The sequence below is a fragment of the Argopecten irradians genome, chromosome 7 (assembly GCF_041381155.1).
Source record: "Argopecten irradians isolate NY chromosome 7, Ai_NY, whole genome shotgun sequence".
Lineage (NCBI taxonomy): Eukaryota > Metazoa > Mollusca > Bivalvia > Pectinida > Pectinidae > Argopecten > Argopecten irradians.
This window is the reverse complement of record NC_091140.1, coordinates 3,142,380-3,169,028: the sequence shown is the minus strand read 5'-3', so window position 1 is coordinate 3,169,028 and position 26,649 is coordinate 3,142,380. Positions and strand designations below refer to the sequence as shown.

At 35.7% G+C, this 26,649-nt stretch overlaps 2 protein-coding genes across 10 annotated transcripts in view; one reads left to right on the top strand and one right to left on the bottom strand.

Moving 5' to 3' along the window:
- LOC138327294 (uncharacterized) overlaps positions 1-4,229 on the bottom strand; it is a 34,728-nt gene extending 30,499 nt beyond the window's left edge. Inside the window, exons 1-2 of the mRNA XM_069273274.1 lie at positions 4,094-4,229; positions 2,880-2,971 (exon numbers count right to left, since the gene is read on the bottom strand). Coding sequence (XP_069129375.1) covers positions 2,880-2,884 — 5 coding nt within the window. The 5' untranslated portion in view covers positions 2,885-2,971; positions 4,094-4,229. The remainder of the gene's footprint in view (positions 1-2,879; positions 2,972-4,093) is intronic.
- The window catches only part of LOC138327293 (nuclear pore complex protein Nup98-Nup96-like), a 54,566-nt gene that overhangs the window by 11,087 nt on the left and 16,830 nt on the right, over positions 1-26,649 (top strand). Inside the window, exons 1-28 of one of the 9 annotated variants that reach the window (XM_069273267.1) lie at positions 3,407-3,505; positions 6,136-6,224; positions 6,471-6,503; positions 7,407-7,574; positions 7,868-8,008; positions 8,316-8,408; positions 8,620-8,783; positions 9,116-9,251; positions 9,551-9,744; positions 10,111-10,236; positions 10,519-10,678; positions 11,121-11,159; positions 12,228-12,374; positions 12,671-12,719; positions 13,066-13,177; positions 13,400-13,543; positions 15,157-15,365; positions 15,962-16,154; positions 16,404-16,608; positions 18,117-18,256; positions 18,523-18,636; positions 19,087-19,161; positions 21,823-22,045; positions 22,888-23,022; positions 23,272-23,415; positions 23,785-24,087; positions 24,247-24,386; positions 24,738-24,882. In XM_069273267.1, coding sequence (XP_069129368.1) covers positions 6,182-6,224; positions 6,471-6,503; positions 7,407-7,574; positions 7,868-8,008; positions 8,316-8,408; positions 8,620-8,783; positions 9,116-9,251; positions 9,551-9,744; positions 10,111-10,236; positions 10,519-10,678; positions 11,121-11,159; positions 12,228-12,374; positions 12,671-12,719; positions 13,066-13,177; positions 13,400-13,543; positions 15,157-15,365; positions 15,962-16,154; positions 16,404-16,608; positions 18,117-18,256; positions 18,523-18,636; positions 19,087-19,161; positions 21,823-22,045; positions 22,888-23,022; positions 23,272-23,415; positions 23,785-24,087; positions 24,247-24,386; positions 24,738-24,882 — 3,775 coding nt within the window. In that variant the 5' untranslated portion in view covers positions 3,407-3,505; positions 6,136-6,181. Of the gene's footprint in view, positions 1-3,406; positions 3,506-4,223; positions 4,357-5,446; positions 5,598-6,135; positions 6,225-6,470; positions 6,504-7,376; positions 7,575-7,867; positions 8,009-8,315; positions 8,409-8,619; positions 8,784-9,115; positions 9,252-9,550; positions 9,745-10,110; positions 10,237-10,518; positions 10,679-11,120; positions 11,160-12,227; positions 12,375-12,670; positions 12,720-13,065; positions 13,178-13,399; positions 13,544-15,156; positions 15,366-15,961; positions 16,155-16,403; positions 16,609-18,116; positions 18,257-18,522; positions 18,637-19,086; positions 19,162-21,822; positions 22,046-22,887; positions 23,023-23,271; positions 23,416-23,784; positions 24,088-24,246; positions 24,387-24,737; positions 24,883-26,649 lie in introns of those variants that run through there. The other 8 variants (XM_069273263.1, XM_069273268.1, XM_069273264.1 and 5 more) reach the window with 8 other exon arrangements.

Here is a 26,649-nt window from a genome sequence, read left to right as displayed (position 1 = left end):
CAGAATGGTTTGACCAACAAAAGGAAATCCCTGCTATTACCCTCACAGAATGGTATGACCAACAAAGGAAATCCCTGCTATTACCCTCACAGAATGGTATGACCAACAAAGGAAATCCCTGCTATTACCCTCACAGAATGGTATGACCAACAAAAGGAAATCCCTGCTATTACCCTCACAGAATGGTATGACCAACAAAGGAAATCCCTGCTATTACCCTCACAGAATGGTATGACCAACAAAAGGAAATCCCTGCTATTACCCTCACAGAATGGTATGACCAACAAAGGAAATCCCTGTTATTACCCTCACAGAATGGTATGACCAACAAAGGAAATCCCTGCTATTACCCTCACAGAATGGTTTGACCAACATAGGAAATCGTAGTCCGCTAAACCTGCCTATATTATTAGGCTTTTTTATTCATTTTTTTTTTTTTGGCCTAATATATATTAGGCAAAAAAAATTTAAAAAGGCCTAATAATATAGGCAGGTTTAGCGGACTAAGGAACCCTGCTATTACCCTCTTCAGTAGAAGGTTCATTATATCTTAGTCCCATATAAGAAGTTCTGCAGTTTATTGTATAAGTGTCGACCATGAAGGAATTGGTGTGACCAAAGCCACCATCATGACTTTGACGCAATGATATGATCGAGAATGTTTAGAGTTGCTCAAGTCAGAGATGATACTAGGGAAGTCAGAGATGATACTAGGGAAGTCAGAGATGATACTAGGAAATCCCATTAATGTGCAAAACTATACAAATATTTTTGAAGAAAATTCTCGGGATGGGGACTCGTCGGAATTCCATCCCATTCCATCAAACTCACCGAAATCCCACCGCAGTCATCAGTCTGCAAGGATTTATGAAACCAGATACTTAAAATGTTTTATTCAATCCTATTTCACCGCTGGCACTACTTTTACAACTCTAACAAGCTTACCTATAATTATCTCCCAATCTCTTCGGTTCGGTGCCACCTGTCCAATATGTCTCTTGGCATCTTCCTCATCACACCGCTCTCACTATTACATGATATCTTAATATCATATTTGCGCAATCAGATGAGCTTTTCAAATGGTCTTTCGACGAATTTTTTGATGATGCAGGTTCTATACCCCCGTGGTATGTTTTTCGATTTTGAAGATTTATAGTCAATACTATTAGATAGCACTACAGGGACCGTTCTGAAATCCCATATATATGTCTATCCCATTGGTTAGTTATAATACATATTTAAGGACTGAAAGCTGGGACAACATGGCCGACAGAAGACAAACTATGTTTGATTTTGACCATCCGTTGCAGATTCTGGGAAAGTACTGAAGATTAACCTGGATCCCCAGTATATCGTATTCATGACTCCTAGGAACCACACATGGTTGACACGTGGCCATCTTGAATATTGTAATAACTGAAGATTGTCTTCCGCACTTTTTCTTAACGTATTATATGCATTATTTTGAAATTGCACATGTATGTTTATAATCTGTTTAATGTGCATAAACTGATATACTAGAATCTCATCCGTAAACAACATTAAGAGTTTAGTTGGTCATCATGGATTTTGACAACTGCAGTTTGTAATGACTATTTGTTTTAGAAATTACTTTAAGAACCTTTCAGTAATTGCATATACAGGTTCCCCTTTGCCCCTAGCCGTGCACATTCCACATAGGACTGATCGAAACACGTCTATAGACAGATGACTTCCCAGGATCATTGTGATGTAGGTTTAAGCTTCACTCGTTTATCAAATGTTTTAACGGAATGTAAAAGAGTGAAAAACAATGACTGGATTTTAAGATCATATCCAGATAACTGTGGGATGATTTCTAGTTACATTACTTCACTGAAACCACCGACGTCTTTTAAAATCATGTCTTATTAAGTCATGGAAACCCCACTGGCACGAGTTCTGCTACAGCACCAATATCCAAAATTACTATTAAAGGAGTTCTTTTTATCCTTTTATAAATCTTTCCAGTTCCATGGGGGTCACTTTCGTTGATTGGTCGTAATCCCACCGCTGACACCAGACTACCACCTGAATATGATTTATTCATTCAATCCCGTAGACACTTCTTTATGTATAGCAGTTGCAGATATGAATAACTAATTCCACAAACAGGTTCTATAATACTATATATATACGGTAAATTTGTGATGATTGGATGTTGTTGTTTGTTGTTTTCGGACCGTTGATAATGGGTTTAATAGCAGGACACAAAACAAAGATTCCAATTATAGCTTTTTCTTCTTAATTGTATTTTGTTTCTCATATATTAAATCTGTGGCACTTTACATAGAAATAAAATTAATGTTCACACGTATTTGTGACACTGTATATGTGTCCGTAGATGGCAATCCAACAATAAGTCCACACTTGTTGTTCACTATTTGGAAATCCAACTTTGAAAATACGTTATGAATGTCCGATGGTGAGTCCAACTGCCTCCAAGTCACATGACCATTGTCCAATTTCTTAGGTAAACTGGATATTATAGGATTGGATATACAAAGGGTTATTATCACAGCTACTGGACAATGAGTTAAATGATGGTACATCTACCTAAATTGAGTGTGATCCATAGTTTGAAAGCCATTCATTTACTATACATTTGGCCGCATTTTAAATCAAATTTAGCATACAGATTGTATGTGTATATTTTATCTTTAATATGTACCTTAAATTTTGATAGTTTTTATAAATGGTCCGTTTCTTATCGTTTCTGGGTTATTCACATCATTACAATTTTCAATGCGCCAGTTCCCGTATGCATCTTTGGGAGTCAATTTGCTTTCGTCACAAAATTCCTCCAGAAAAAAATAAGCCCGAAACACCAAATAATTTGTCTTTTAAATAGAAAGATTTACAGCATTTTCTGTTGTAAGGTCACGATGACATCTGCTAGATCCTGATTTTTGAGTTACTTTGCTCTGATTCCTTTGCTGTTATACTTTACCGCCTGAAACATGAAAGGAAAGTTTTTAGAGTTTCAAAGTGGTAAAAATCAAGTTTTTGTCGGCAATTGGTGGTACGTGTGCTAGCAATCGAGAATTCCAGATATTTGAACTGAGAACTGGTAGTAGTAATAAACAGCTTTATACTGGGAGATGACAACTGGCCACCATCCTTGATACTCCAGGGGCTATTATCAATGTCGTTCAATGATTGTGACTGTGATAGTAACCCCTGCAATAGTTGACTACCACCCGCGCCTCATTCGTATATTTATTGTAATGGGACTGGTCCAAAGTTCGAATATATTATAAGGTTGGTGCACGTGATGTGTATTGTTCATTATTTTTTGTCACAATCAAACATGGAAACTAATGTGCAATAATTTAATTATATTTCATGAAAATTATATTAAGTGTGCATCTCAATATAGGCCTACTATTTGATTCGTGAGTAATGATCACGTGATCACTTGGATACTAGCTCCGTGTATTTCCGTGTTACACATTGACGGTTTTGCTTAATTATATATATCCAAAACGTAAGTAATAGATTTAGTTTATTTTCGTTCATACTCGTAGGAAGAATATTTAGAGTATATATTATAAATACTTGATAGTATTTCTATGTTATTCTATCGAATTTACAAATATAATTAACTGTATATATCTAGAAATCATTTAAAGCTAATCTACACTCTGTGGGAGTAACCCGAGTTGTAGACAGACACAAGTCGTTGGTCAAGTCATATTTACTAAATATTTCTTGCTTTGACATATTTTCAATTTACTATCATGATTTTGATGTTTAATAAGATTTTCTTGAAATTGTAGAAGTTTGTTGTAAACTATTTTCTTTTTCATCAGACATGTTTTAAATATATCTTTTTATTTGTTTGTGTTTTTTTTGTTTTGTTTTGTTTTTTTTTTGTAAAAAGACAATCACATTCAAAGTACACAAAAAAATAACGTCATCTTTTCTTCATAATTTCACTGGCAAAATTTATACAGCACTGAAAAAATATTACATCTAAATTTTTTTTCACATTAATTTTCTTAAACTTTAATGATAATTAGATATCTAGTTCTAAGATATTATTATCATTTGTGATATAATTTATATTGCTTACCAGAGATATAAAATTAAGTCCGCTTCATGCCTAGCTCTGATATGTGTGTACGCATGCATAGCCAGGTTCTCTCTGGATCGGACTGGCTTGTCCTGGCGCTCACAAACCTCAACTAGTACAGTCTAGCTCCCACACTGTGGATGTTGGAAATCCCCTTTACTAAATATAGCAGTAGTATAAATATAAACAGAACGTCATTGGGTATTATATATATCTGCAGTAATGGTTGTGGAATCAGTTTTAGATTCTCTTCTGAGAACAAGGTAAGAGCACAGTTTCGTGTCTTTATATTTAGCCCTGCATATTTTCAGATGACAGACATAGACTGAATCTTATTGTTATCTAGATTCACAATGACACTATATAGACTGTACTATAGAAGTAGTATTTAGTAATATCAGTGGTAGTGTATACGTATGTTTCTGAGTGATAGGTTGGTAGTGACGTATTCATGTTGACAACTTAATAATAAATGAGAGTTTGTAGAAATGTGCATCATTTTGTGTAGTTTGGGTATATGATATACGTTAGAGTATTAAAGTTTTTTTCTTCTACGTTTTTACCCTTTTGATAGCACAGTACACGAGTTGAACTTTAAATGATAAACTACCTTCCTTCAGTTAAATAAGGTATTTCTTATACAAATGAACTATTTTACAATATCAAAAACATATATGTTTCTCTGACTCATAATTTATAATATATACCTCTTTGTATAATAAGTCGACATATATGTTCAGTTTCAAAATTATCTATTGGGGTCGTATATAGTTCATTTTGTCTCCAAAACATATATTATATACTGTATAGTGCACCAAGGTTACCGAGGCTGTACAATGTTGTAATTTTAGATCTATCATATATTACAGGATCGAGTTATTGCAATGGTCGGTGCGTGGTGTGCGCATTTTACTTTATAAAGTGGACTGACCATTTTCAGGTTGGACTTGAGTGGCAATGTTCTCTTTACCTTTGATCATACATGTTTATTTTAAATATTTATCGTATTTTTGGGGCCGATAATATATATAGATCAAATAGGTCGATAGTACAATATGATAGAAGGCTGCTATAAGAAGATAGTCAATATATCTCAGAAAACTGATAATTAATCTCCTATAAAGCAAAGATTCGTCCGTCCTTGTAAAAACTAAACATGTTAAAAAGTCGATAACTCATTATGTACATTTTATGTGATTTTTCGTAGAGGTGAAGTTAATTTTTATATATTTTTAATTTTTTACGGATTCAGCATGAATTTTTGGAAAATTAGATTTCATGGTTCCTTGATCGTCAGACTTCGATTTCCGGATATTATAGCCAGGTTGACTCTTAGCTCTACTTACTACAAGCGTCCACGAGACCTGACTATTTCAAAGAAAATCAACCGCCATTTTTCTCTGTTCTGCACGCATGGCCTTATATTTTGTTGAAAATGATTCAGCGCTTTAAGCCAGATTAGTAATTAACACATTTGTGGTAAAATATTGGTGTAGGGTTTTTGGTAAGTTTCGCTGACGTAGATTGGGAATTTCGATCTTCTTGGATATTCACTAACGCCCTTATCTTGATGAAACTGCAATCATATTCACCATATGATATCTGATACATTCTTGGCTGTGTTTTTTCTTTTTCACTCTTGCGAAAATGTCCCTTTGCAGTTTTTAAATGTATCATTCCATAAAAAAAGTATCGTATATGTCAACATGGCAATGGTAATTAATTGTGTGTGTGACAATGAAATTAATATAATACATGACCATTGTTGGATCCGGGTCGTTTCGGCATTGTTTGGGTCGCGATTAATATTTTTTCGGGCAAAATACAATCATGGTCTGGTCGTGCATGAGAGCATCCATCTAGTATTTTGAGGGTCCCCAAGTTCGAACCCCAGTCTGGCTGCACATTTCCCCGTCCTAGAGGCAAACGTTATACTACACTTATTGTAATGGTTAACACTGGTGAAGCAGTTTTAGTAATTTAATGATTTCCTCATCACTGCCTCAAAACTTATCTATATCAATGATTTTCCTCTCTTGCAGTAACAAAGTAACAAGAGACCAGTAACACAGTTGAACAGTAATCAGGATGTTTGGTGCTAAACCAATATCCTTTGGCTTCCCTGCAAATAGTAAGTACCAATAAGTTTGTCAAATGTTTCAAGATGTATAATTCTATTATAAGAGATACACAGAGAAAATGAAACAAAACTGAAGAGTAATTTCCAAAATGGTTGCTAAAACTGTTGAAGACAAAAAAAGTTTCTGCCAAATTCATGTTATGTCCATCATATACTACCACACCATGAAATATATCCACTGTATGATACACGAGACATACAGTTTATTTTCACTGACTATGAACTTTATCTTTTCAGCCAATGTAGGGACAGCTACACCGTTTGGAGCTGGTGGGTATTACTTTGTGCAATTACAAATCTTCTAATAATTGTCTGTTTAAAATCTATATAAAGATAGCTCTATAGTTCAAAGGCCCAAGATATGCATATTTAGGTGATATTCAATGTTTGAAAATTAATTGTAAAATTCAGATGATAGATATTCTTTTTTTTAGAACTTTACAGGAATAACAATCTGATTAAAATACAGATTCTTATAACCACCCCGTTCAATAGAGGATCTGACAACATCCCATTAGGGGTCACATTCTGGTGGCCTTTGGATATGACCAATCAAACTGCTGCTGCCAGAATCTTGTAAAGCTTTCAGAATTATTTCATGTACGTAGTCATCTCGTTCAAAGAGCACAACAAACCTTAATGTATATGAGAAAATGTGTGAAATGACGTTTTCAATTGACATAACAATCTGTAGAAAACGTATTTGATCTGAAGTACACATGGTATAAAGGTCATCCGATTTTGTCAGATCCTATATTGAACGTAGTGGTTATAAGGATCTGTATTTAAACCAGATTGCAGGAATAAGCAAAAAAATAAAGAAATAATCTGCAATTACATTTTGAAATTTTTTGACAGAAAATTCAAAAGGACTATCTGTTGAACTTAGTCTTAGTCAAAGTTGAGGGAAAAAACCAGCCAGTTTGATAGTTAGTTATGATGTGTTAATATTTTTCTTTGATGGTTATCTCTCCTTTTTGTTTTGTTTTTGTCCACTAGTTATTCTCCGTTGCTTTGTTGATGTTTTTTGTTTTTTTTAGGCATGTTAACTGCCTGATTTCAGTTTCCTGTTTGTTTTGTTTTATGCATGCCTTTAATTTATCTTGGTTGGTTCTGTCTCTTGAATGGTTTATGCTACTAAAGGCAATAACAGCTTTGGTGCTAAACCTGCAGGAACGACTGCCTTTGGTACCCCAAATGCTGGAGGCGTATTTGGAGCCCAGCCAGCTGCCGCCCCAACAGGCGGCCTGTTTGGACAGACAAACACAAGTACAGGCGGGGGATTGTTTGGATCACAACCAGCAGGTGGAACCTTTGGACAATCTCAGTCTGGAGGATTCAGTAAGTCTGGATGCTTAGGTCATTGTTTATAGATGTGGAAAAAAACATAGTATAGATTGTTTGAATTGTTCATCAATTGATGTGTTGACAGGAATATTTTATTTTAAACTTTTAAGCCACAATTAGAACTAATTAAGATGTTATTGTGACATTCAAAATTCAAAACTTTATATTTGCTACAAATACTTTCTTTGAAATTAAATACAATTGTCACCTCTTTGACATTTTGTGGGATTCAGGTTGATAGTGATGTAGATGCCTAGTTGAAGTATCATGGTAATGTTCATTTTCAGCGTTTGGCAGTACCCCTGCCACAGGCAGTAGCAGTGGTGGCAGTCTATTTGGTCAGCAGCCACAACAAAGTACCGGAGGTGGCCTATTCTCTACACCAGCTACAGGCAATGCATTCGGCTCAAAGACCCCCGGATTTGGAGGTAAGTAGAAATACTGTTACCAACAACTTTCCTGTCAAAAACTTGCTCTAACTTTCATATGTTATTTACTTAAAAGAATATATTACAAAACACAATATAAAATTTTTAGACCATTTTAAACAGCATATTATAATTTATTTGTTTCATGTTCCGTTAATTTTTCACAAAGCTCATTTTTTGTGGCATGTTTTGAAACCTTCTCTCAGAAATATCAACCTTGTTCCCAGTGACATATTTCAGATGAAGATGTTTTTTGAAATACAACACATATATTGATAATAACCATTGTCTGTGTATGATGTTTTAGGGTTTGGGGCTACCAGCACTCCAGGAACAGGAAGCAATTTATTTGGACAGCAAACCAGTAACACATCATTATTTGGAACAGCAGGGACCAGTGGTAAGTATTCAGTCAGAGTAGGAGTAGTGGGTAGTTTTCTTTGGTTCTGTTGATTTGCATTTACTAATATAAAAATTCTTCTTTAACTCAATGGTAACTTTGAGGACACATTTGGGCTCTTCTGCTTGAAGATCTTGGACAGGTTATTATGACATGCTTACAATGAATAAATAACTTTGTATTTGTGGATTCCTGATATTTATTTACACAGGGTTCGGTCAACAACAGCAACAGAATGCTCAAGTAGGTACGGCTCTCAAGTTCAGCGCCCCTGTTAGTCAGGACACCATGGTCAAGAATGGTGTGAGCAGTCACATCAGTACTCGCCATCAGTGTATAACGGCCATGAAGGAGTACCAGAATAAAAGTCTCGAGGTAAGAATACAAGGCTCTCATGAATGATATTCTGAAAATGGTTACTTTGGTTACGAAAGTTTGGAGGTAGTAATAAACAAAGTTAATCATAATGGTCTTAAAAACTAAAATTCAGAAAACGAATGTTATAAGCATTGACAGTTTATTACAAGAAAAATATCATTTATATGTTAAGAATACAAGGTTATTGTGTACAAAATTAAGTTATTCCAAACATTTCATTAACACAATAGTCTGTTAAACCTATTTAGCTTTCACATTAATTGATCTTCTTCCACACCATTATTTTATATCACATATTATTTTCACATCGTTATTTTCTGTTGTCACAGGAACTCCGCGTGGAGGACTACTTGGCTGGAAGGAAAGGTAAACAGTCAGCAATATTTGGGGCGACACCTGCCAGTTCTAGTACCGGCTTCAGCTTTAACAAACCACAGGCAACAGGGTTTGCAGCTTCAGCAGCACGTAAGTGGCTTTTATCATGTCAGTTTGTTAGGGGAGCTAATCTCTTTATTAATAGGGGAGATAATTACTTTATCAATAGGGGAGATAATTATTTATTAATAAGGATGATTATTATATTTTATCAATTTTGAATTAATTGTTTCCAGCTAGTTAAGATGGTTTCAAACTACTGATCACAATAGAGTGAATAACTTAAAAACTGTAGTTCAGATCACAAATAAAAAAAGAAGATATTTGTTCTGAAAAACTTGCTTCTTATAAATATATTTTAAGTGTCAAACATGAATGATCTATTACAGCCTTTGGGACTACACCAGCAGCGACACAGTCCTCTCTGTTCAGTCAGCCACAGAACCAGACAGCCACAGCTAGCCCTTTTGGCCAGAATAAGTCCATCTTTGGTGCTACACAGGGAACAGCCACCAGTACTACTGGATTTGGTACTGGGTTTGGAAACACAGGGACATCCCTCTTCGGAAACAACCAGGCAAAGGTACAGACGTAATGCCCAAGATAGTTTATATGATTGGCATAAAATTTGTGAAAATATAGTTCTAATATTTACTGTTTATTCTTATACAAATTGTAGTAATATCTGCCTATAGTGACTATTTCTGTGTTAATACCATCTCCTTATTGTCCCAAAAACAAATTTAGAGCAAGTAGCACTGTGTATGAAAACCATCTGGGTATAAAGAACACAAGGATATGATGATAAAGTTTCAAAAAGCAGCATGAGATTAATATAATGTCACTGATAAACAAGTTGTGTTAAAACTGACTTGTAATGAACACTCCAGTAATTGATACAGCATACAATGATACTCATGTAATAAGAAATATTGAACTTTTTGGACAGCCTGCTGGATTTGGAGCGACAGCTGTGACCTCTGCTCAGCCATCCCTGTTTGGGAACACATCCTTTGGTGGAGCGACCTCCGGAGGCTTTGGTAACACAGGGGGATTTGGGACTGCCGCCACAGGGGTAAGTATTGACAGAATCAGGTAATTTTAACTGATGATATTTCTTCATTCATTAATCTATTGTTTATTCAGCTGTAAATCATTCAAACAGATTTTGAATTTCTTGTTAAATTAATTTAGATATATATATATAAAACATATTAGTGCTTTGAGACTTTTTTCATTGTTTTAAATTTTTTTTAGTTTTATGTATTTAATGTTTTAATGGTGATTAAAGCACAATGTCAAGAATTGATTACCGGTCATTGCCTAACCTGGAGACCTTATTGTTTGTCATTATTAGGGTGGTTTATTTGGAGCTAAACCTAAGCCTCTGTTTGGTACGGCTGCTACGTCAGCTCCAACAGGATTTGGAGTGTCACAGTCCTCCAATCTCTTTGCTAAGCCAGCCAATAGTACAGGCACTGGCCTGTTTGGGAACACGACAACTTCGACATTTGGAGGTAAGGGCATTGCATATTATTTCTCTTCCTCACTTTATACTGTAAACTCTGCTATTTGTTTATGATTAATACAGCAAAAGTTCAAATACTGGTGATAACATCCTTATCATTGAGATTCCAAAGTGCTTCTCCAATGCCTCAAAGTCACCAATATGTTTCTTAAGTGTTGTTTTTTCTACATGGTTCTTTCCTAGAATTTGAAATAGGAAACACTGAGTTATATAACTTTTCCTGTCATGTAAAAGTCTTAAAAGAAGCCATTGGTCTTTGTATTCTGTAAATTTTGATAAGGAAAAATGTTATTTCAAGAATTTTTCAACGGCATTACAGTGCAAATATTTTCAAAAGATGATTTATATACAAAACGAGATATTTTTTATTTTTTTTTTTTTTTGCAAAATCTTACAAAAAACTTTTTTCTCTCTTTCAAAACCCCTACCAGCTAGCACTGGTTTTGGAGGGTTCAGTAATGCTACTTTTGGTAGGTATAGCCTCTGTTTAGATCTATCTGAAGGCCTCTCTGTGTAATGTTTAACAATTAATCAGTATTAGATGGTGGTTAATGATCTGTCAATGAATTTGACTAACCAACATAGATTAGTGTAGGTACTGTTATTTCATTTGCAAGATTAATAATATAAACATTTAACAAGATGTGATCATTTTAAATATCTAAGCCACTGTCTTACTTATTAGGACTGTTAGCACAGAGATTCCTTAGCCTGTGTGTATAGATTTTCCTGTTTAGTTACAAATACAGAACCAACTGTTCACCACATTCAATTTTAATTTCTTGGAATCTGTGTGAATTTGCTTCTCAAACCCACTTCTGCTTCTTCAACATTTTTCTTTATTTGGTATGCTTTGGTTTCTCCGTTGCTTTAAAAATTTTAATTTATAGAACCTATGAAAACTGAACCTGTATTTATTAAAATTAAATGAACCTATTTTCTTACTTAGAATATATAGTGTGTTGCAAATAATATGACAGAGGTTTCATGTTTCAATAAAAATGAAATGATGGTGGTTAGGTTGTATGCAGGTGTTGCTTAATTTGACAGTAAATGGTGGCAATGTATACCTCAAGCTTGCATGCCGTGTTGTACATGTATAAATGATTTAAACAGATTTCAGTATCCCAATATAATCCACCCAAAATTGATGTTTTGATTTGTTCATTACCAAAAGTCACGTTTCCAAAGAAAACAGAGTTTAAGAAAATATCTATGCCTTTTTATACCCTAGAAGAAGCCCTGAATGTTTCTACCTACTTTATATTTTCGTTCTATGGTCTCTCCAAATTGAAAGTTTGAAAGCTAATCTGTCAAGCAAAGTGATGGAAATGTGTGAAAGAGCTGGGATTTGTTAAATGATGTACAAGTTTGATTTGACATTGAGTGGCTAATATTCATTAAGACCTTTCTCCCAGTTCAAAAGGCTTTAACAGCTTATATCTTAGATTGTCAAACTTAGAGTTTCTATGTACAATGGATATTTATAATATTGATTATTTTCCACACATTATTGATTTGTATGTTTTGTTTTGAAGGCACTGGTAACAGCCTGTTTGGAAACAAACCTTTAGGATTTGGTGCGACCAGCACCCCAAGTCTGGCACTCAATAACAATACATTCAATAATACACTCAGCAAGCCGGCGTTCGGAGGCTTCGGCAATACAGCCCCAGCCTTCCCAGGTAAGGAATTATTTATAATGTGTAAAATTTCTCATGGTACAAACTTGCACCGAATAATATTCATTTACCGTAGAATTTTAATTTAACATTGTACATCTCAAGAAAGAAAAATCAGGGATTTCAATCTCACTAAAATAGAAATATTTTTATTCTAGTTGTCCATCATATTTATCAATTCTTGTTGTCCATTATATTGATTAGTCGATAAGAACAAATTTTGAGTTGGTTTCAGCACTGTAGAAATATTCAAACGTTAGAATTTTTACACAACTATATTATGTACCCATATGTTTCAGGACTGTCTGGAAACACTCAACTAAATCTGGGAAACACCACTTTAAGCACGTAAGTAAATCAGTTCACCAGTTTACCTGAATGTTGTGAGGTACGAGGTATCACTGAAAGCACAATTCTTAACTTTTAAATTATGACACTTCATACCAAGGAAAATAAAGCTTTGTAATAAAATCCTCATTAATTGTAAACTGTTGAGATGGAAAAAAGGATGGTTTTTAAGAACAAATACTCAAATCATTCTAAATAATAATAAAAAATAAATAAATATTGAAAATGATAATTTTGCATATTTATGCCATATTTTTAGATGGTTACTATTTTTTCTTGAAGGTGTTGACAGACATTTATAAAAAAGAACACTTGACCTTAATTTTAACCTTAATTGATGTTACAGGGCTCCTAGCGCCGTTGCTAATTCAGCCAATCAGCTACAAATACAACAACAGTTGTTGAACCTGGTTAACTCCCCTTATGGTGACTCACCACTCTTCATGAATCTGAAGCAGGTAAGAACACTAGGCCGTCCATTAATGGCCTTAGATCAGTGATCGACAGAAACCTAAAGAAATCCATTGCATTTTCTTAACTCTTTGATTCATAGTTATAATTTTTCGAAAATGGTAATTTATGTAAAATACATTTCAGTATTTTGTATTGTTGAAATTTTTACATCATGTCTGGCTTGTTTATTTGATCCCCTTATTTCACATGGTGTGTATGGTTTTCAGAGTGAAGTAAAGCGTGAAGAGCTCCTGAAACCAACCAATCCAGCTGCTCAGAAAGCAGCTCTAAGTAACCAGTTCAAGGTCAGTCCACGACCTACAGCTCGTGTCAAACCCAAATCTCTTCATGGTGTCCTCAACGGTTCAAAGGTAAGTCATTGGGAAGAATGCTGTAAGTTTTTAAGGGTGGTAAGGTCCCCACCATCAATGGGGGGTGGGGGGGGAGGTATTGTTACCTGTATCCATTGTGCCCTTTCCCATCCATATTGCAGACATTTCAAGTTCACCACTTCAGGGAGATACAACTTCTTTTCTTGTAATTTCATTCGGAGAACTAGATTGTGATTGTAGTTCGTTTGCAAATAATTGTCAATTGTCAATAAAATCCCTTGATCGAAAATACACGATTGTCAATAAAATCCCTTGATCGGGAATACACGAAGTACACGATTGTCAATAAAATCCCTTGATCGGAGTACACGATTGTCAATAAAATCCCTTGATCGGCAGTACACGATTGTCAATAAAATCCCTTGATCGGCAGTACACGATTGTCAATAAAATCCCTTGATCGGCAGTACACGATTACATCGGCAGTACACGATTGTCAATAAAATCCCTTGATCGGCAGTACACGATTGTCAATAAAATCCCTTGATCGGCAGTACACGATTGTCAATAAAATCCCTTGATCGGCAGTACACGATTGTCAATAAAATCCCTTGATCGGCAGTACACGATTGTCAATAAAATCCCTTGATCAGCAGTACACGATTGTCAATAAAATCCCTTGATCGGCAGTACACGATTGTCAATAAAATCCCTTGATCGGCAGTACACGATTGTCAATAAAATCCCTTGATCGGCAGTACACGATTGTCAATAAAATCCTTTGATCGCAGTACAGATTGTCAATAAAATCCCTTGATCGGCAGTACACGATTGTCAATAAAATCCCTTGATCGGCAGTACACGATTGTCAATAAAATCCCTTTGATCGGCAGTACACGATTGTCAATAAAATCCCTTGATCGGCAGTACACGATTGTCAATAAAATCCCTTGATCGGCAGTACACGATTGTCAATAAAATCCCTTGATCGGCAGTACACGATTGTCAATAAAATCCCTTGATCGGCAGTACACGATTGTCAATAAAATCCCTTGATCGGCAGTACACGATTGTCAATAAAAATCCCTTGATCGGCAGTACACGATTGTCAATAAAATCCCTTGATCGGCAGTACACGATTGTCAATAAAATCCCTTGATCGGCAGTACACGATTGTCAATAAAATCCCTTGATCGGCAGTACACGATTGTCAATAAAATCCCTTGATCGGCAGTACACGATTGTCAATAAAATCCCTTGATCGGCAGTACACGATTGTCAATAAAATCCCTTGATCGGCAGTACACGATTGTCAATAAAATCCCTTGATCGCAGTACACGATTGTCAATAAAATCCTTTGATCGGCAGTACACGATTGTCAATAAAATCCTTTGATTGCTAATTTATGTATGCAGGAATATGTTTAACACAATACTGACACAAAATATTGTATACAAGAATATTTGAAAAGTGGTTTAAACCTATATATTTGAAGGTTTACTTGAAATAGCAATGACATTTACAAACCAACGTTTCATGACTATATCTGTGAAAAATTGTGTGTATGTATAAGAATTCAAAGCAATTCTTGTTGTCAAATATGCTTTCAATTTATGTAAAATAATTATGTATCACCTTTAAACCGTTTCAGTCGCAGATGTTTGAAGGCCTAGAGGATGAAGGATTCAGCTTTGGGAATGAGACATTCCAGCCTAAGAAGAGTATTAAGAAGTTGGTGATAAAGAAAGGTGCTTCTGATTCGTCGTCCCCTGGCAGTCGGTCCTCGTCTGTGGTCGGGGAACCCAGTCAACAGCTGTCTGTCTTAGAGACTGATGGTCCAGACCTCCCCAATACCAGTCTGTAAGTTATCTGATGATGTTCACACCAGACTACAGATTTCTTGTTTTAATGGAATTCATGTCCGATTCTTTTAACGCAAAGCGTTGTTAGTAAGATCAGATGAGACATAAAATGCTAATCCTAGTTTCTTCTATGTTAGATAGATGATACAGCTACTGATCATTGCATATTTACGACATAATTGAACATGTACAAAGTGAAACTTGAATAAGACATCAGCTACACTAGTACAGCTAACAAACACTACTGAATTGGACTGCTATGTTGTTATTCTATTGTTTTTACAAGCCAACATAAGCAATACTGTATTTTAAGAAAAAATCTTCACTGCTATTAAATTTCGCGATTAACATTTAGAACAATATCGCTAAGATCAACATTCACAGATTAAAGAACTGAATGGAAATTCCTATCATATAAGTGATGAAGATGTTAGTTCACGGAGATAATTTTTTGTTGAAATGCTTGGATTGCAATATTTGTGATAGTAAATATCACACATAAAGTTGGTTTACAACATACTACAAATATATGCATGGAATACCTTAAGTACACAAAGCTGGACCTACTAACTGTTATAACATGATTTATTACAGGAACATGCCACCTGAACCAGTGATACAATTACCCCAGGTATCACCGCCAGTACAGAAACCAGGTAACCAAAGTATGGACGATACTATGGCTATGTTGAATGTACCTAAGATTCCCAATCGTATTACGTCTCGTTCACCTGACGAGACTGACCTAGATATTTCTCAGGCAGAAGACAGCATGGAGCGTAGACCGGTACGTATATAAGTATTTCTATAAATAAATCACTGAGTATTCTACATGAATATGGAACATTTGTCGTGTTTTGATAGTAGAGTACATTTTCAGAAATTTAGATGTAAGCGTAACAGATTCATTATGTACAGGATAGATGTTTATTGTAATAGCTTTATTTTCTATAGTTATATACAGCAAATTCCAAATTACTAAATACTCTTTAGTTTCATTCCTAGGACAATTTTAAATGTGCCCATTGATTTTCAGACTACACCACCCCCTCCCCACGCTGCAGACGTGACACTGACAAGGCCTGGTTACTATACGATCCCCAGTATGGAGGAGCTTGGAGATATGGTGGATGAACAGGGAGAGTGTTTTGTGGACGGATTCACCATCGGCCGGGAGAGATATGGCAGTATCTACTTCCCTGGAGTCTTCAGTGTCGCTGGACTCAACTTGGATGAAATTGGTGAGATCATAGTTCTTCTACATGACACTAATTTATTTCAATCTCTGTAGTTGCATACTGGTGTGGTTGTTTTCATTTAGGTATTAAGTCAGTCAGACATCGTGAAATTTGTCGGTCCGACAGACATGTCCGGAAAAATTTTACACAGACTGCCTATTTTATATACGGTCTGGACCGACTGTCTGGCAATTATTGAGTACCAGCAGACGGTAGAAATGGCGTTTAGACTGGCTTTTGGACGAGTGAATGTTGACATCACGCTTGGCCGTCGGATGAGTAAAAAATGCTGACACCAATAATGACCTCAACCTTAAGTATATCATTTCTCGCTAAATTTATATAGGATCGGACTTTCGTGACGGTCTCTTAAAAATACAATTAAGCAATGATAAGCTTTTGCTTTCTGCATCATTCTTCGAAATCCCTGACTTTCATTTTCAATGCGTATGTACAGCATGGATAAATCCGAGGTCTCTTGATATTGTAATGAAGAGGCTAGAGGTGTATCGCATAACAAGATGTCACATCGAAATCTGCAGCAGGTTTTTGTGATGTTCACATTAAAAAAAAGCTTACAAGGAGATAATGGAGTTAAAAATAAAATACCTACTAAATTGGAAAGTAAGTTTAAATATCGACCTTTTCAAAGATGTCTTTTTTATAACACTTCAAAATTATTATGTCGGTCGTCTTGTAAAATTGTCTCTTTAATAGTCATGTTACCCTGAATCGGCATCAATACAATTCTGACAATCAACTAGATACATCTAAAACAGCTGTATGCTGATAAATAGCATATACATAGACAGTCACATACACTTATTTATCTGATAAATATTGTGGGCAAGTGAAAATGTCTTTCGGACCAGTAGGTTTTGATGGAGCACTTGTCCGACGGTTGAGTACATTTGAAAGTTTTGGATAAAGGAATATGAGATAAAAGAATAGATCTGTCGTTCAGCGATAAATTGTATCAGGGTCGCTTTTGGTTTTTATTGGATAAGGAAAAGGGCGGACGAGATGCACGGATTGCTCAAGTATTTGATGAAACAATATCGTTTTGTTTTTTTACTCCACAGCTATGTAGAATTTAAACTGCATAAAATAATCATGAAAGCAGCTGCCTGGATACTAAGTAATACCACAGAGATATGTTTACTTAAAAAATTCACATTGAATTTTGGTGCGGTAAAATCTTGTTTGGTCCTGCTTACTCACAGTCCTTGCCGGTCCAAATGTCCGGCCATTTTGCCAACTTTTGCGATGTCTGGTCTATATATTGGAGGAGTGGCCTACTTTGTCATCATTGTTAGATGAACCACATTTATTCTTGAAGTCCTATTATGTACATTTTGTCACCAGAATAATACAGTCGTCCATGAAAAATAAACCTTCTGGATGCTTGTATTTGGTAAATAAAAAACTTAAGAACTTGAAACTTAAATCTATTAAAAGTAGTGAAAGGATTTTGATTATTACTGAGGTTGGATTTCATTTTTTATTTACAGTACACATCCGGAGGAAGGAAGTGGTTGTCTACCCTGACGATGATAACAAACCTTCAGTCGGCGACGGTCTGAACAGGAAGGCTGAAATCACACTGGACTGTGTGTGGCCAATAGACAAGAGTGACCGCACTCCCATCAAAGTAGGGCACTCGATCTAAAGCTGGGGTTAAATATTTCTTATAATTGGAAATTAGATTATCTTTCTTATGATAAATTCCATGAACTTAACCTGCTTATGAGGATCATGTGAATCAAGAGTTATTTTGATGCATTCTATAATGAAACAAAGAACTATTGGGAACCTTGAAATTTCCAGCTCATGAAAAGCATGTTACTAAAGAGTGTGCAACTTTTGATGATATTGATGTTAATGTTGGAAGTTACATCCTGTTGCATTTTGATTCAGAGCCCAGAACGCCTGGCTGCCATGAATTATCAGGAGAAGATAGAAGAGATCACACACAGAATTGGAGGTAGATTTATTGATTACCGCCCAGAGACAGGTTCCTGGGTGTTTGAGGTAAGCATGATTACATTACTATGACACATTCATTATTCACAATGTATAGTTGAGGATTGGAAGATTCCAAATTTTATAACTGACATCAAACCAGAACTCTGACCAGGTTTGGTAGCAGGATTGTAGAGTGGTTGACACTATGATGAGACCTATTCAGGAATGGCTGCCAGGCATTGAAATTGTAAATTTAAGTACTTAATTAGTTTTGGCACATTCATATTATAGGGTTAATGTTTAATTTAAGTTAGAGATTAGTGGTATAATAAATTGGCTTGTCATTGAATTTGCTTCAATAAATGGTAGTTAACAAAAGTAGAAGAGGCTGGGAAGTTACAATTTAAGAATGTTATTGCCACAAATAATTGCAATAATCATTTGTTGCAACCTTAAAAACATATGGACACTGTACACATGTACTTTATAATGGATTATTGATCTTATCTTTCACAGGTGAAACACTTTACTAAATATGGCATGGACGACAGTGATGAAGAGGATTTGTCTAACTTGGCCCAGAAACAGCAGGTCAGTAGTGGTCAGTAAACTGGACAGTCCAGTCTGTGTCATCTAGCTGTAGTAACTGATCCGTGTATCAGCGACTGGACACCCCACTCGGGACGAGAGGCTTGACTCCAAATGTCTTGTCATCTCAACTGTCCATTGATACAGAAAAAAACCAACCCAAACCTGCTCCGCCCTTAAGAAATTCAATCGAGGAAAGTAAAAGTTGTGCTATCAAATTTCACAGAAGTACTTCATTTCTACTTACGGCTTGTGGATGAATGCAGTGTTGTCAGAACAGAAACAATCTTAAGTATGAACACTGAAAATGTCTTGATGTAGCATTAGTATAACAAAAGCAGATGGATCTGTTACAAGTTTGCTTACTTCAATACTTTAAAGATTTCTGTTGTGGCGCATGTTAAGACAGTGAATGTGTTAAAACATTGAATATTTAATGTTGGTGTGTAACTTGTGCTTAAATTCCTTTACAATTCTATATTGATCATGGACTGATATTATACCAGTCGTAAACAATATTGACAAACATTGATGCAGTATTATGAAATAAACATATCAGAAACTGAAGACCCAATAAAATGTTTTCTGAACTGGTAATGACCATTATGGACAATTTTCATCTTGCTTGGAGTTCATAGTGACATGCTCTAGAAGAAGAATTCATAGCGTTACAATAACTTTATGTGTTGAACGGAGTGATATTACTTTATACACCGAGATGTAATGACTTCTCCATTAAGGAATATTCCCTATAGTGGACCAGTAGATGTGTGATCATTACTTTGATCTGTGTGATTTTGTATCATTTTACTGAATTTTATCCGAATATCAAACTTATTTTCATTTGAATTTTTTCTCTATATTAATATCAATAACTTCATATGGAGATAGATACAATATACAAAATAGAGAAAGTGTGTAAAATCTACAAATGTCTCGTTAGATTATTTGCAATATATATATTGAAAAGATCATGAGGTTAAATAGTATGTGTACACTCTACCAATCTCCTTCTGCATGGATTGGAATAGATAATGTTAAAAAATGAAAATATTATAAGTTTTTTCTCTATAGTAGTATCAACTTGTGTAATACTGAGAAATACAATATGTAATGTTTAAAAAGAGAACGCATGTAAAATCTACCAATGTCTTGTTAGATTAGTTGTAATATATATATTGAAAAATGTAAATATTATGAGATTAATTATTATATGAAAACCTAAACTATAGGGTTTAATTGATTACTTTCAATTGATGTAGTCACACATGACTTGTTCAGATAAAAGAAACAAGACATGGGTGTTATCTACAGATGTTGTTAGTAATTAATTGGATCACTGATAAATAGGTTGATACAAACACCAAAGGGGATGTTGGTGTTATCTCTGTTATTTAACAGTATTGGATAGAAATCAGTTATCACAATGTGAATCAAATTAAAATCTATTATCAATCATACTTGTCGAAATCAAACTTATTTTCTGTATACAAGACAAAATGTAATATATATATATATATTTTCATTGTAAATAGTATTGAATGTAATGTGCGACAAATGATTCTTGTGTTAACATAACAGATCTATAGATGTATAAAATACATGTTTATATATAAAATGCTAAATCTGTTGATTATGTTTTATTGGAAATAAAGGTTGTATTAAAGAAGAAAAGACATGCCTTATACATATTTGTTCAGCCCTGGTTTAATGGTACAGAGAAATATAAAATGTACAGATATGTATGGCCTTTAGTGAAGGAACTCATAAACCAGATAGAAAGGGGCAAGATACATTGTCTACCAAAACCGCTGGCATATGTATACATGTACCATACTCACATATGGACATCAGCAGATTATTGTAGTGTTTGGACATAAAAATGTGAAAAGTTAAAGTACAGGACTAATATCATATCTTTGAAAATTGATGAAAGCTTTATTCTAAACCTTATATTTAGATTAGGAATTTTATTTCCATACAAGTTTGTGGCAACAGTAATCTATACCAACACAAGGAACATGTGCCTAATTATCATTGTGGTTTACGACTTAAAAAGATCCAGGATCACAAAAACAGAAAATGTAATTATCTAACTATATCGACCTTGTGAAAAAGTGACATAATAGAGTTGGATTGACTTACAAATTGATTCATGTTCTTGAGGTCTGATTGTTTAAAACACTTTCCTATTAAATCAAGTGAAGGATTTTTCCCCACTTAATTGAAAATCTTATTATTAAAAAGCATTCAATGAATGTTTCTTTTTTATATAACTAGTACAAAGGTCAAAGTGTTTAGAAGGTAAATAGACAGGTCTTGTTTCATCCCACAATACAAATGTATGTGTACTACTAAAACAACAATAAAACAGTTTTAAGGATGACGAAGACTTCATGGTTTTAACATTTCATTCCCTTTGAAGGTTTTTTATGTTGTTTGTATTACTTAGTTCTTAGGTCTCCGGAGATTTGTTAAAACTGTTGTTTGTATTGCTTAGTTCTAACGTCCCCGGGGATTTGTTAAATTTGTGTTTTACTGAATATGAAAAGTTTACAACATCCAGTTGGATACCAAAAAAACATCTTTTTGATCAACTACAATTCATTTTCATCGTCCTTTTGTAGTTTTCATCCCCATTACTTGTTGCTCTGGTCATTTCAGAAAACGGGTCAACAGAAGCCAGGCCTGTCACAGCAGCTGCCCATGGGTCAGGGACAGTCGTACATCCCACCCCAGCCCACCAACGGGATAGCCCCGCCCCCAAAGTTCTCATTAGATATATCCCAGCAAGCAATGGATGACCGTGCTGTGCCCATGGGGGAGGACGACGATGTGCCAGACCTCTCCCACAAAGATGTCACTGAGGAATTTGTGAACGAGATGGGTACAAAACTTTATTTACAAAGCTGTTACAGAATATAGTTAGCTGCAATATTGTAGCTCAAAAGACAGACAGAAAATGGTGTGGTGTTTCGAGCTAGCGCTACAGTTGGTGCTTATAACTGTTACTGGAGCAAAGTAAAACAAATGAAAAAGGCTATTAACACCTTTGTATGCATGTTATTGAGTCATTTTTATATCACTTACCTACAACATAACTTATAAAAGATTAAATTCACCGTCAGGTATTATTTCCAACACATAGAAATATGATGATTAATTCAAAACGAGAATGTACAGCAATTATACAGATTGTGAAATTGACGTATTGTGAGCAGTAAGACAGATATTACTAATGGTTGTTGCATTGACGTGTTGTGAGCAGTAAGATAGATATTGCTAATGGTTGTCACGTTGATTTTGCACAAGAATTATGTAAACATGCATTTATAAGCATGAACTACATGTAATTGGAAACCTTTAAAAAGTATAAAAAAAATTTGCCAGAGTGATTCTCTGTGGCAGTGCTCCACTAGCGCACATAGGGACCAATTTATACCCAGACAGAAAGCATAGTAGGCCGGTTATGTATGTTCGTTCTAGGATATAGTGTACCATGTCTGTAATAGAAGTAAAGTCTAATGTTGTTCAGAAAATATACTTTAACCTGTCATATTTTTATGACCGATTAAATGTACATTTGATGAGCGATAAGAAACCCTGAAAATTACTAGCTGTGAAAGTGATCTAGGTGCATCTACAGTAGAACTATATGATTCAAAATTGTGAAATTAAATTTCAGTGAAAAAGTTTTCATTCTCTAAAATCAGAAATTTGTCTGTGTAGGTGAGGAGGAGTTCGAGGGTCAGGACGAAGGGCCGAGTTCACACAGACTAGCGGCCAGTATGGGAGTCAGCACCCACAGCATGCAGATGATGAAGGCGTCCTTCTTTGGGGACGAAGAAAAAACTCCTGGAGGAGGTTAGCATATTGCTGGTCATATGTTAATCCATGATGTTAAAATCTGCAATGTACTGATGATAGGTCCAGTATAACACAATTATCCATATGGTATGAAAGTTCTTTACTTTACTGACAGAAAATTTTTTTTTTACATAGCACACATTTATTTGGATGTCACGCTTTTGCTAATCTGATAATATGATAATGTCTAAATGCAGCATATCTTGTTGAGATTCTTTGTCCTGTAACTGACTTGGTTATAAACAGATGGAGACATGGCCTCAGAGAAACGCAGTGATACAACAGACAAGCATGGACCAAGTCTGTTTAGTTCTGCCTACAAATCCAAGTTTATGTCTCCGGTCAAACTGTCGCAGATGCCACAGACCACAGACTTCAGAGAGCAACAAGGTAAGGATTAAATACTGAATAGCTGCAGATTTACAATAGCCATATAAGTAAAGTTTTAAAACTAGAACTGTTGCTTCTGCCTCCATATGATAAACCAATACACCAGTACTGCTTTTAATTTCAGTGCATACAGATTGACTAATGAAAAGCTTACCGATAAAAAAGGTTAATTTTCAGATACTGTACACATTTATGAAAGAATCACCTATGTTGACACGAATTTTTTTTATTAAGAGTAGGATGTCTGCTGTTTTTATAGGACAATTAAATACTGGTAAGGAGACATTTCATGATTTGGTTATATTTGGTTATTGCTATGAGACCAATCAACATTTTTTTATGGCATAAAATATTGAATTTCTGTACTAGGAATGTTCCCACCACGTATCCACACTCCTGAGCCTATCCGCCCAGCCAAGAAAAATTTCCAATACCCACCTGTAGCGGAACATATGATTCTAGCCAGTGGAATGAAACCTGAGGATCTCCCACAGAAGATAGTTGGCTCCCGTGTCCAGAGAGAAATTCCTGAGTTCTCCAAGTCAGAAATGTATGGGAAGCAGAATATGATAAAGGATGCAGCGTTGTTCATGGGGAGGTCATTCCGTGTAGGATGGGGACCAAACTGGACCCTGGCCCATTGTGGAACACCAATCACGAAGGAGATCACAGGTATAATCAAATCTCCAGCTACAAATCGATTATCTAAGAAATTGGCAATGAAAAATACATAATGACTTAACTGAATATTGTAAGATGTATGCAAAATTTCATGGAAAATACAGATCTTAATGGAAGTTCAGAAATTATGAACTTGTGTATTTATTGTAGAAGAGAAAGATGCTGTTAGGTTCTCGCTGTTGTCAGGAGGTAGAACAAGACCGGCTGTGGACAGTACATATGAATGGAAGGTTACCTTGGAGAAAGTGGATGTAGCTGGCTACTTCAGACAGGAGGACACAACTGTACTGGTTAGTTAAAATATAAATATTAAGGAGTCCTTCAATATAAGTGTAATGTTTTTCAATCTTGAGTTAATGACATTAATTACAAAAACAGATGAGGTAAGGATGGAGTATTGTAAACATGAATCTAACTTTTGATAGCTCCAATCTATTAAACTGCCAGCAGAACTATATGGGAGATACTTCATCTTGCTTCATTTTCCAACCAGGGGTTAATCTTATATTAGCTATTCATATCTTATCCCATCTCCAGAGATGTAGTAAGTATTGAACACTAATTGACCTGGGACCTAGATGATACCAGACTCTTACCTCAGTCCCTTCCTCTCCTCCTAACTCTGACCTGATTCCTTCCAGCACAACCACGAAGAACTACTGATGATACAGTTGGACCATTCAGAGAAGATGAAGTCTGATTCCTGTCCCCAGTTTGTCCCCAGTCCAGGAGTTGATGCCATCCATCAGTATGCTGATAGGACCAAACTAGACAAACAGGACACTGGTAAGGTCCAGTGCAAAGGTCACACACGTACACTTTATATGACCCTGCCATGATATGGGAGTGTTAGGGCCAAACTAGACAACAGGACACTGGAAGGTCCAGTGGAAAGGTCAGACACATACCCTTTATATGACCCCGCTATGATATGGGAGTGTTAGGACCAAACTAGCCAAACAGGACATGGTCCGATGAAAAGGTCACACACATACACTTTATATGACCTGCCATGATATGGGAGTGTTAGGGCCAAACTAGACAACAGGACACTGGTAAGGTCCAGTGGAAAGGTCAGACACGTACACTTTATATGACCCTGCCATGATATGGGAGTGTTAGGGCCAAACTAGCCAAACAGGACACTGGAAGGTCCGGTGAAAAGGTCAGACACGTACCCTTTATATGATTCCGCCATGATATGGGAGTGTTAAGCAAAACTAGACAAACAGGACACTGGAAGGTCCGGTGAAAAGGTCAGACACGTACACTTTATATGACCTGCCATGATATGGGAGTGTTAGGGCCAAACTAGACAACAGGACACTGGTAAGGTCCAGTGGAAAGGTCAGACACGTACACTTTATATGACCCTGCCATGATATGGGAGTGTTAGGGCCAAACTAGACAAACAGGACACTGGAAGGTCCAGTGAAAAGGTCAGACACGTACCCTTTATATGATCCCGCCATGATATGGGAGTGTTAGGGCCAAACTAGACAAACAGGACACTGGTAAGGTCCAGTGGAAAGGTCAGACACATACCCTTTATATGACCTGCCATGATATGGGAGTGTTAGGGCCAAACTAGACAACAGGACACTGGTAAGGTCCAGTGGAAAAGGTCAGACACATACCCTTTATATGACCTGCCATGATATGGGAGTGTTAGGGCCAAACTAGACAAACAGGACACTGGTAAGGTCCAGTGGAAAGGTCATACACGTACACTTTATATGATCCCGCCATGATATTGGAGTGTTAGGGCCAAACTAGACAACAGGACACTGGTAAGGTCCATGGGAGTGTTGGGCCAAACTAGACAACAGGACACTGGAAGGTCCAGTGAAAAGGTCAGACACATACCCTTTATATGACCTGCCATGATATGGGAGTGTTAGGGCCAAACTAGCCAAACAGGACACTGGTAAGGTCCAGTGGAAAGGTCATACACGTACACTTTATATGATCCCGCCATGATATGGGAGTGTTAGCGATATCAGTCTCATCCCATTACAATTTCACATGGAGGTTGGGAACATCTATATCTAAATTTATTTCTATTTCTGTTGCTTTGTAAGATTGGACTGAAAAGTTTTGGTTTCCAACAGAATTATCAGATTGATATTAAGAAATTAATTCAGAAACCTTTGGAAAGAAACATGTTTTAATATGTCATATATACAGAGGACTCCACATAATCGAATAACGGTTATTTGAATATTTCGGTTATTTGCATAAAATTATGCGGTCCCGATTTTTTCCTTCTTTATCTTTGTTTTTCAACTCCGTGTATTTGCATAGACTTTTACATGACCTCCGGTTATTTGAATAAAATATTTGGGATATTCTAAAAATAAAATCGAATATTTTTCAATATTGCAATATATTTTTAGCGAAATTCGCCGGTATATGTTTCAAGATACTTCGCTTTTACTAGAAATCATCATGGTGAGAGATTAACGTTATCGTATGGCTTGTTATTTTATGCATGAATAATGCAAAGGTAGTGTTTCCCACAGGAAAAAAAAGGGCATGGTGCTGGGTTTTGAA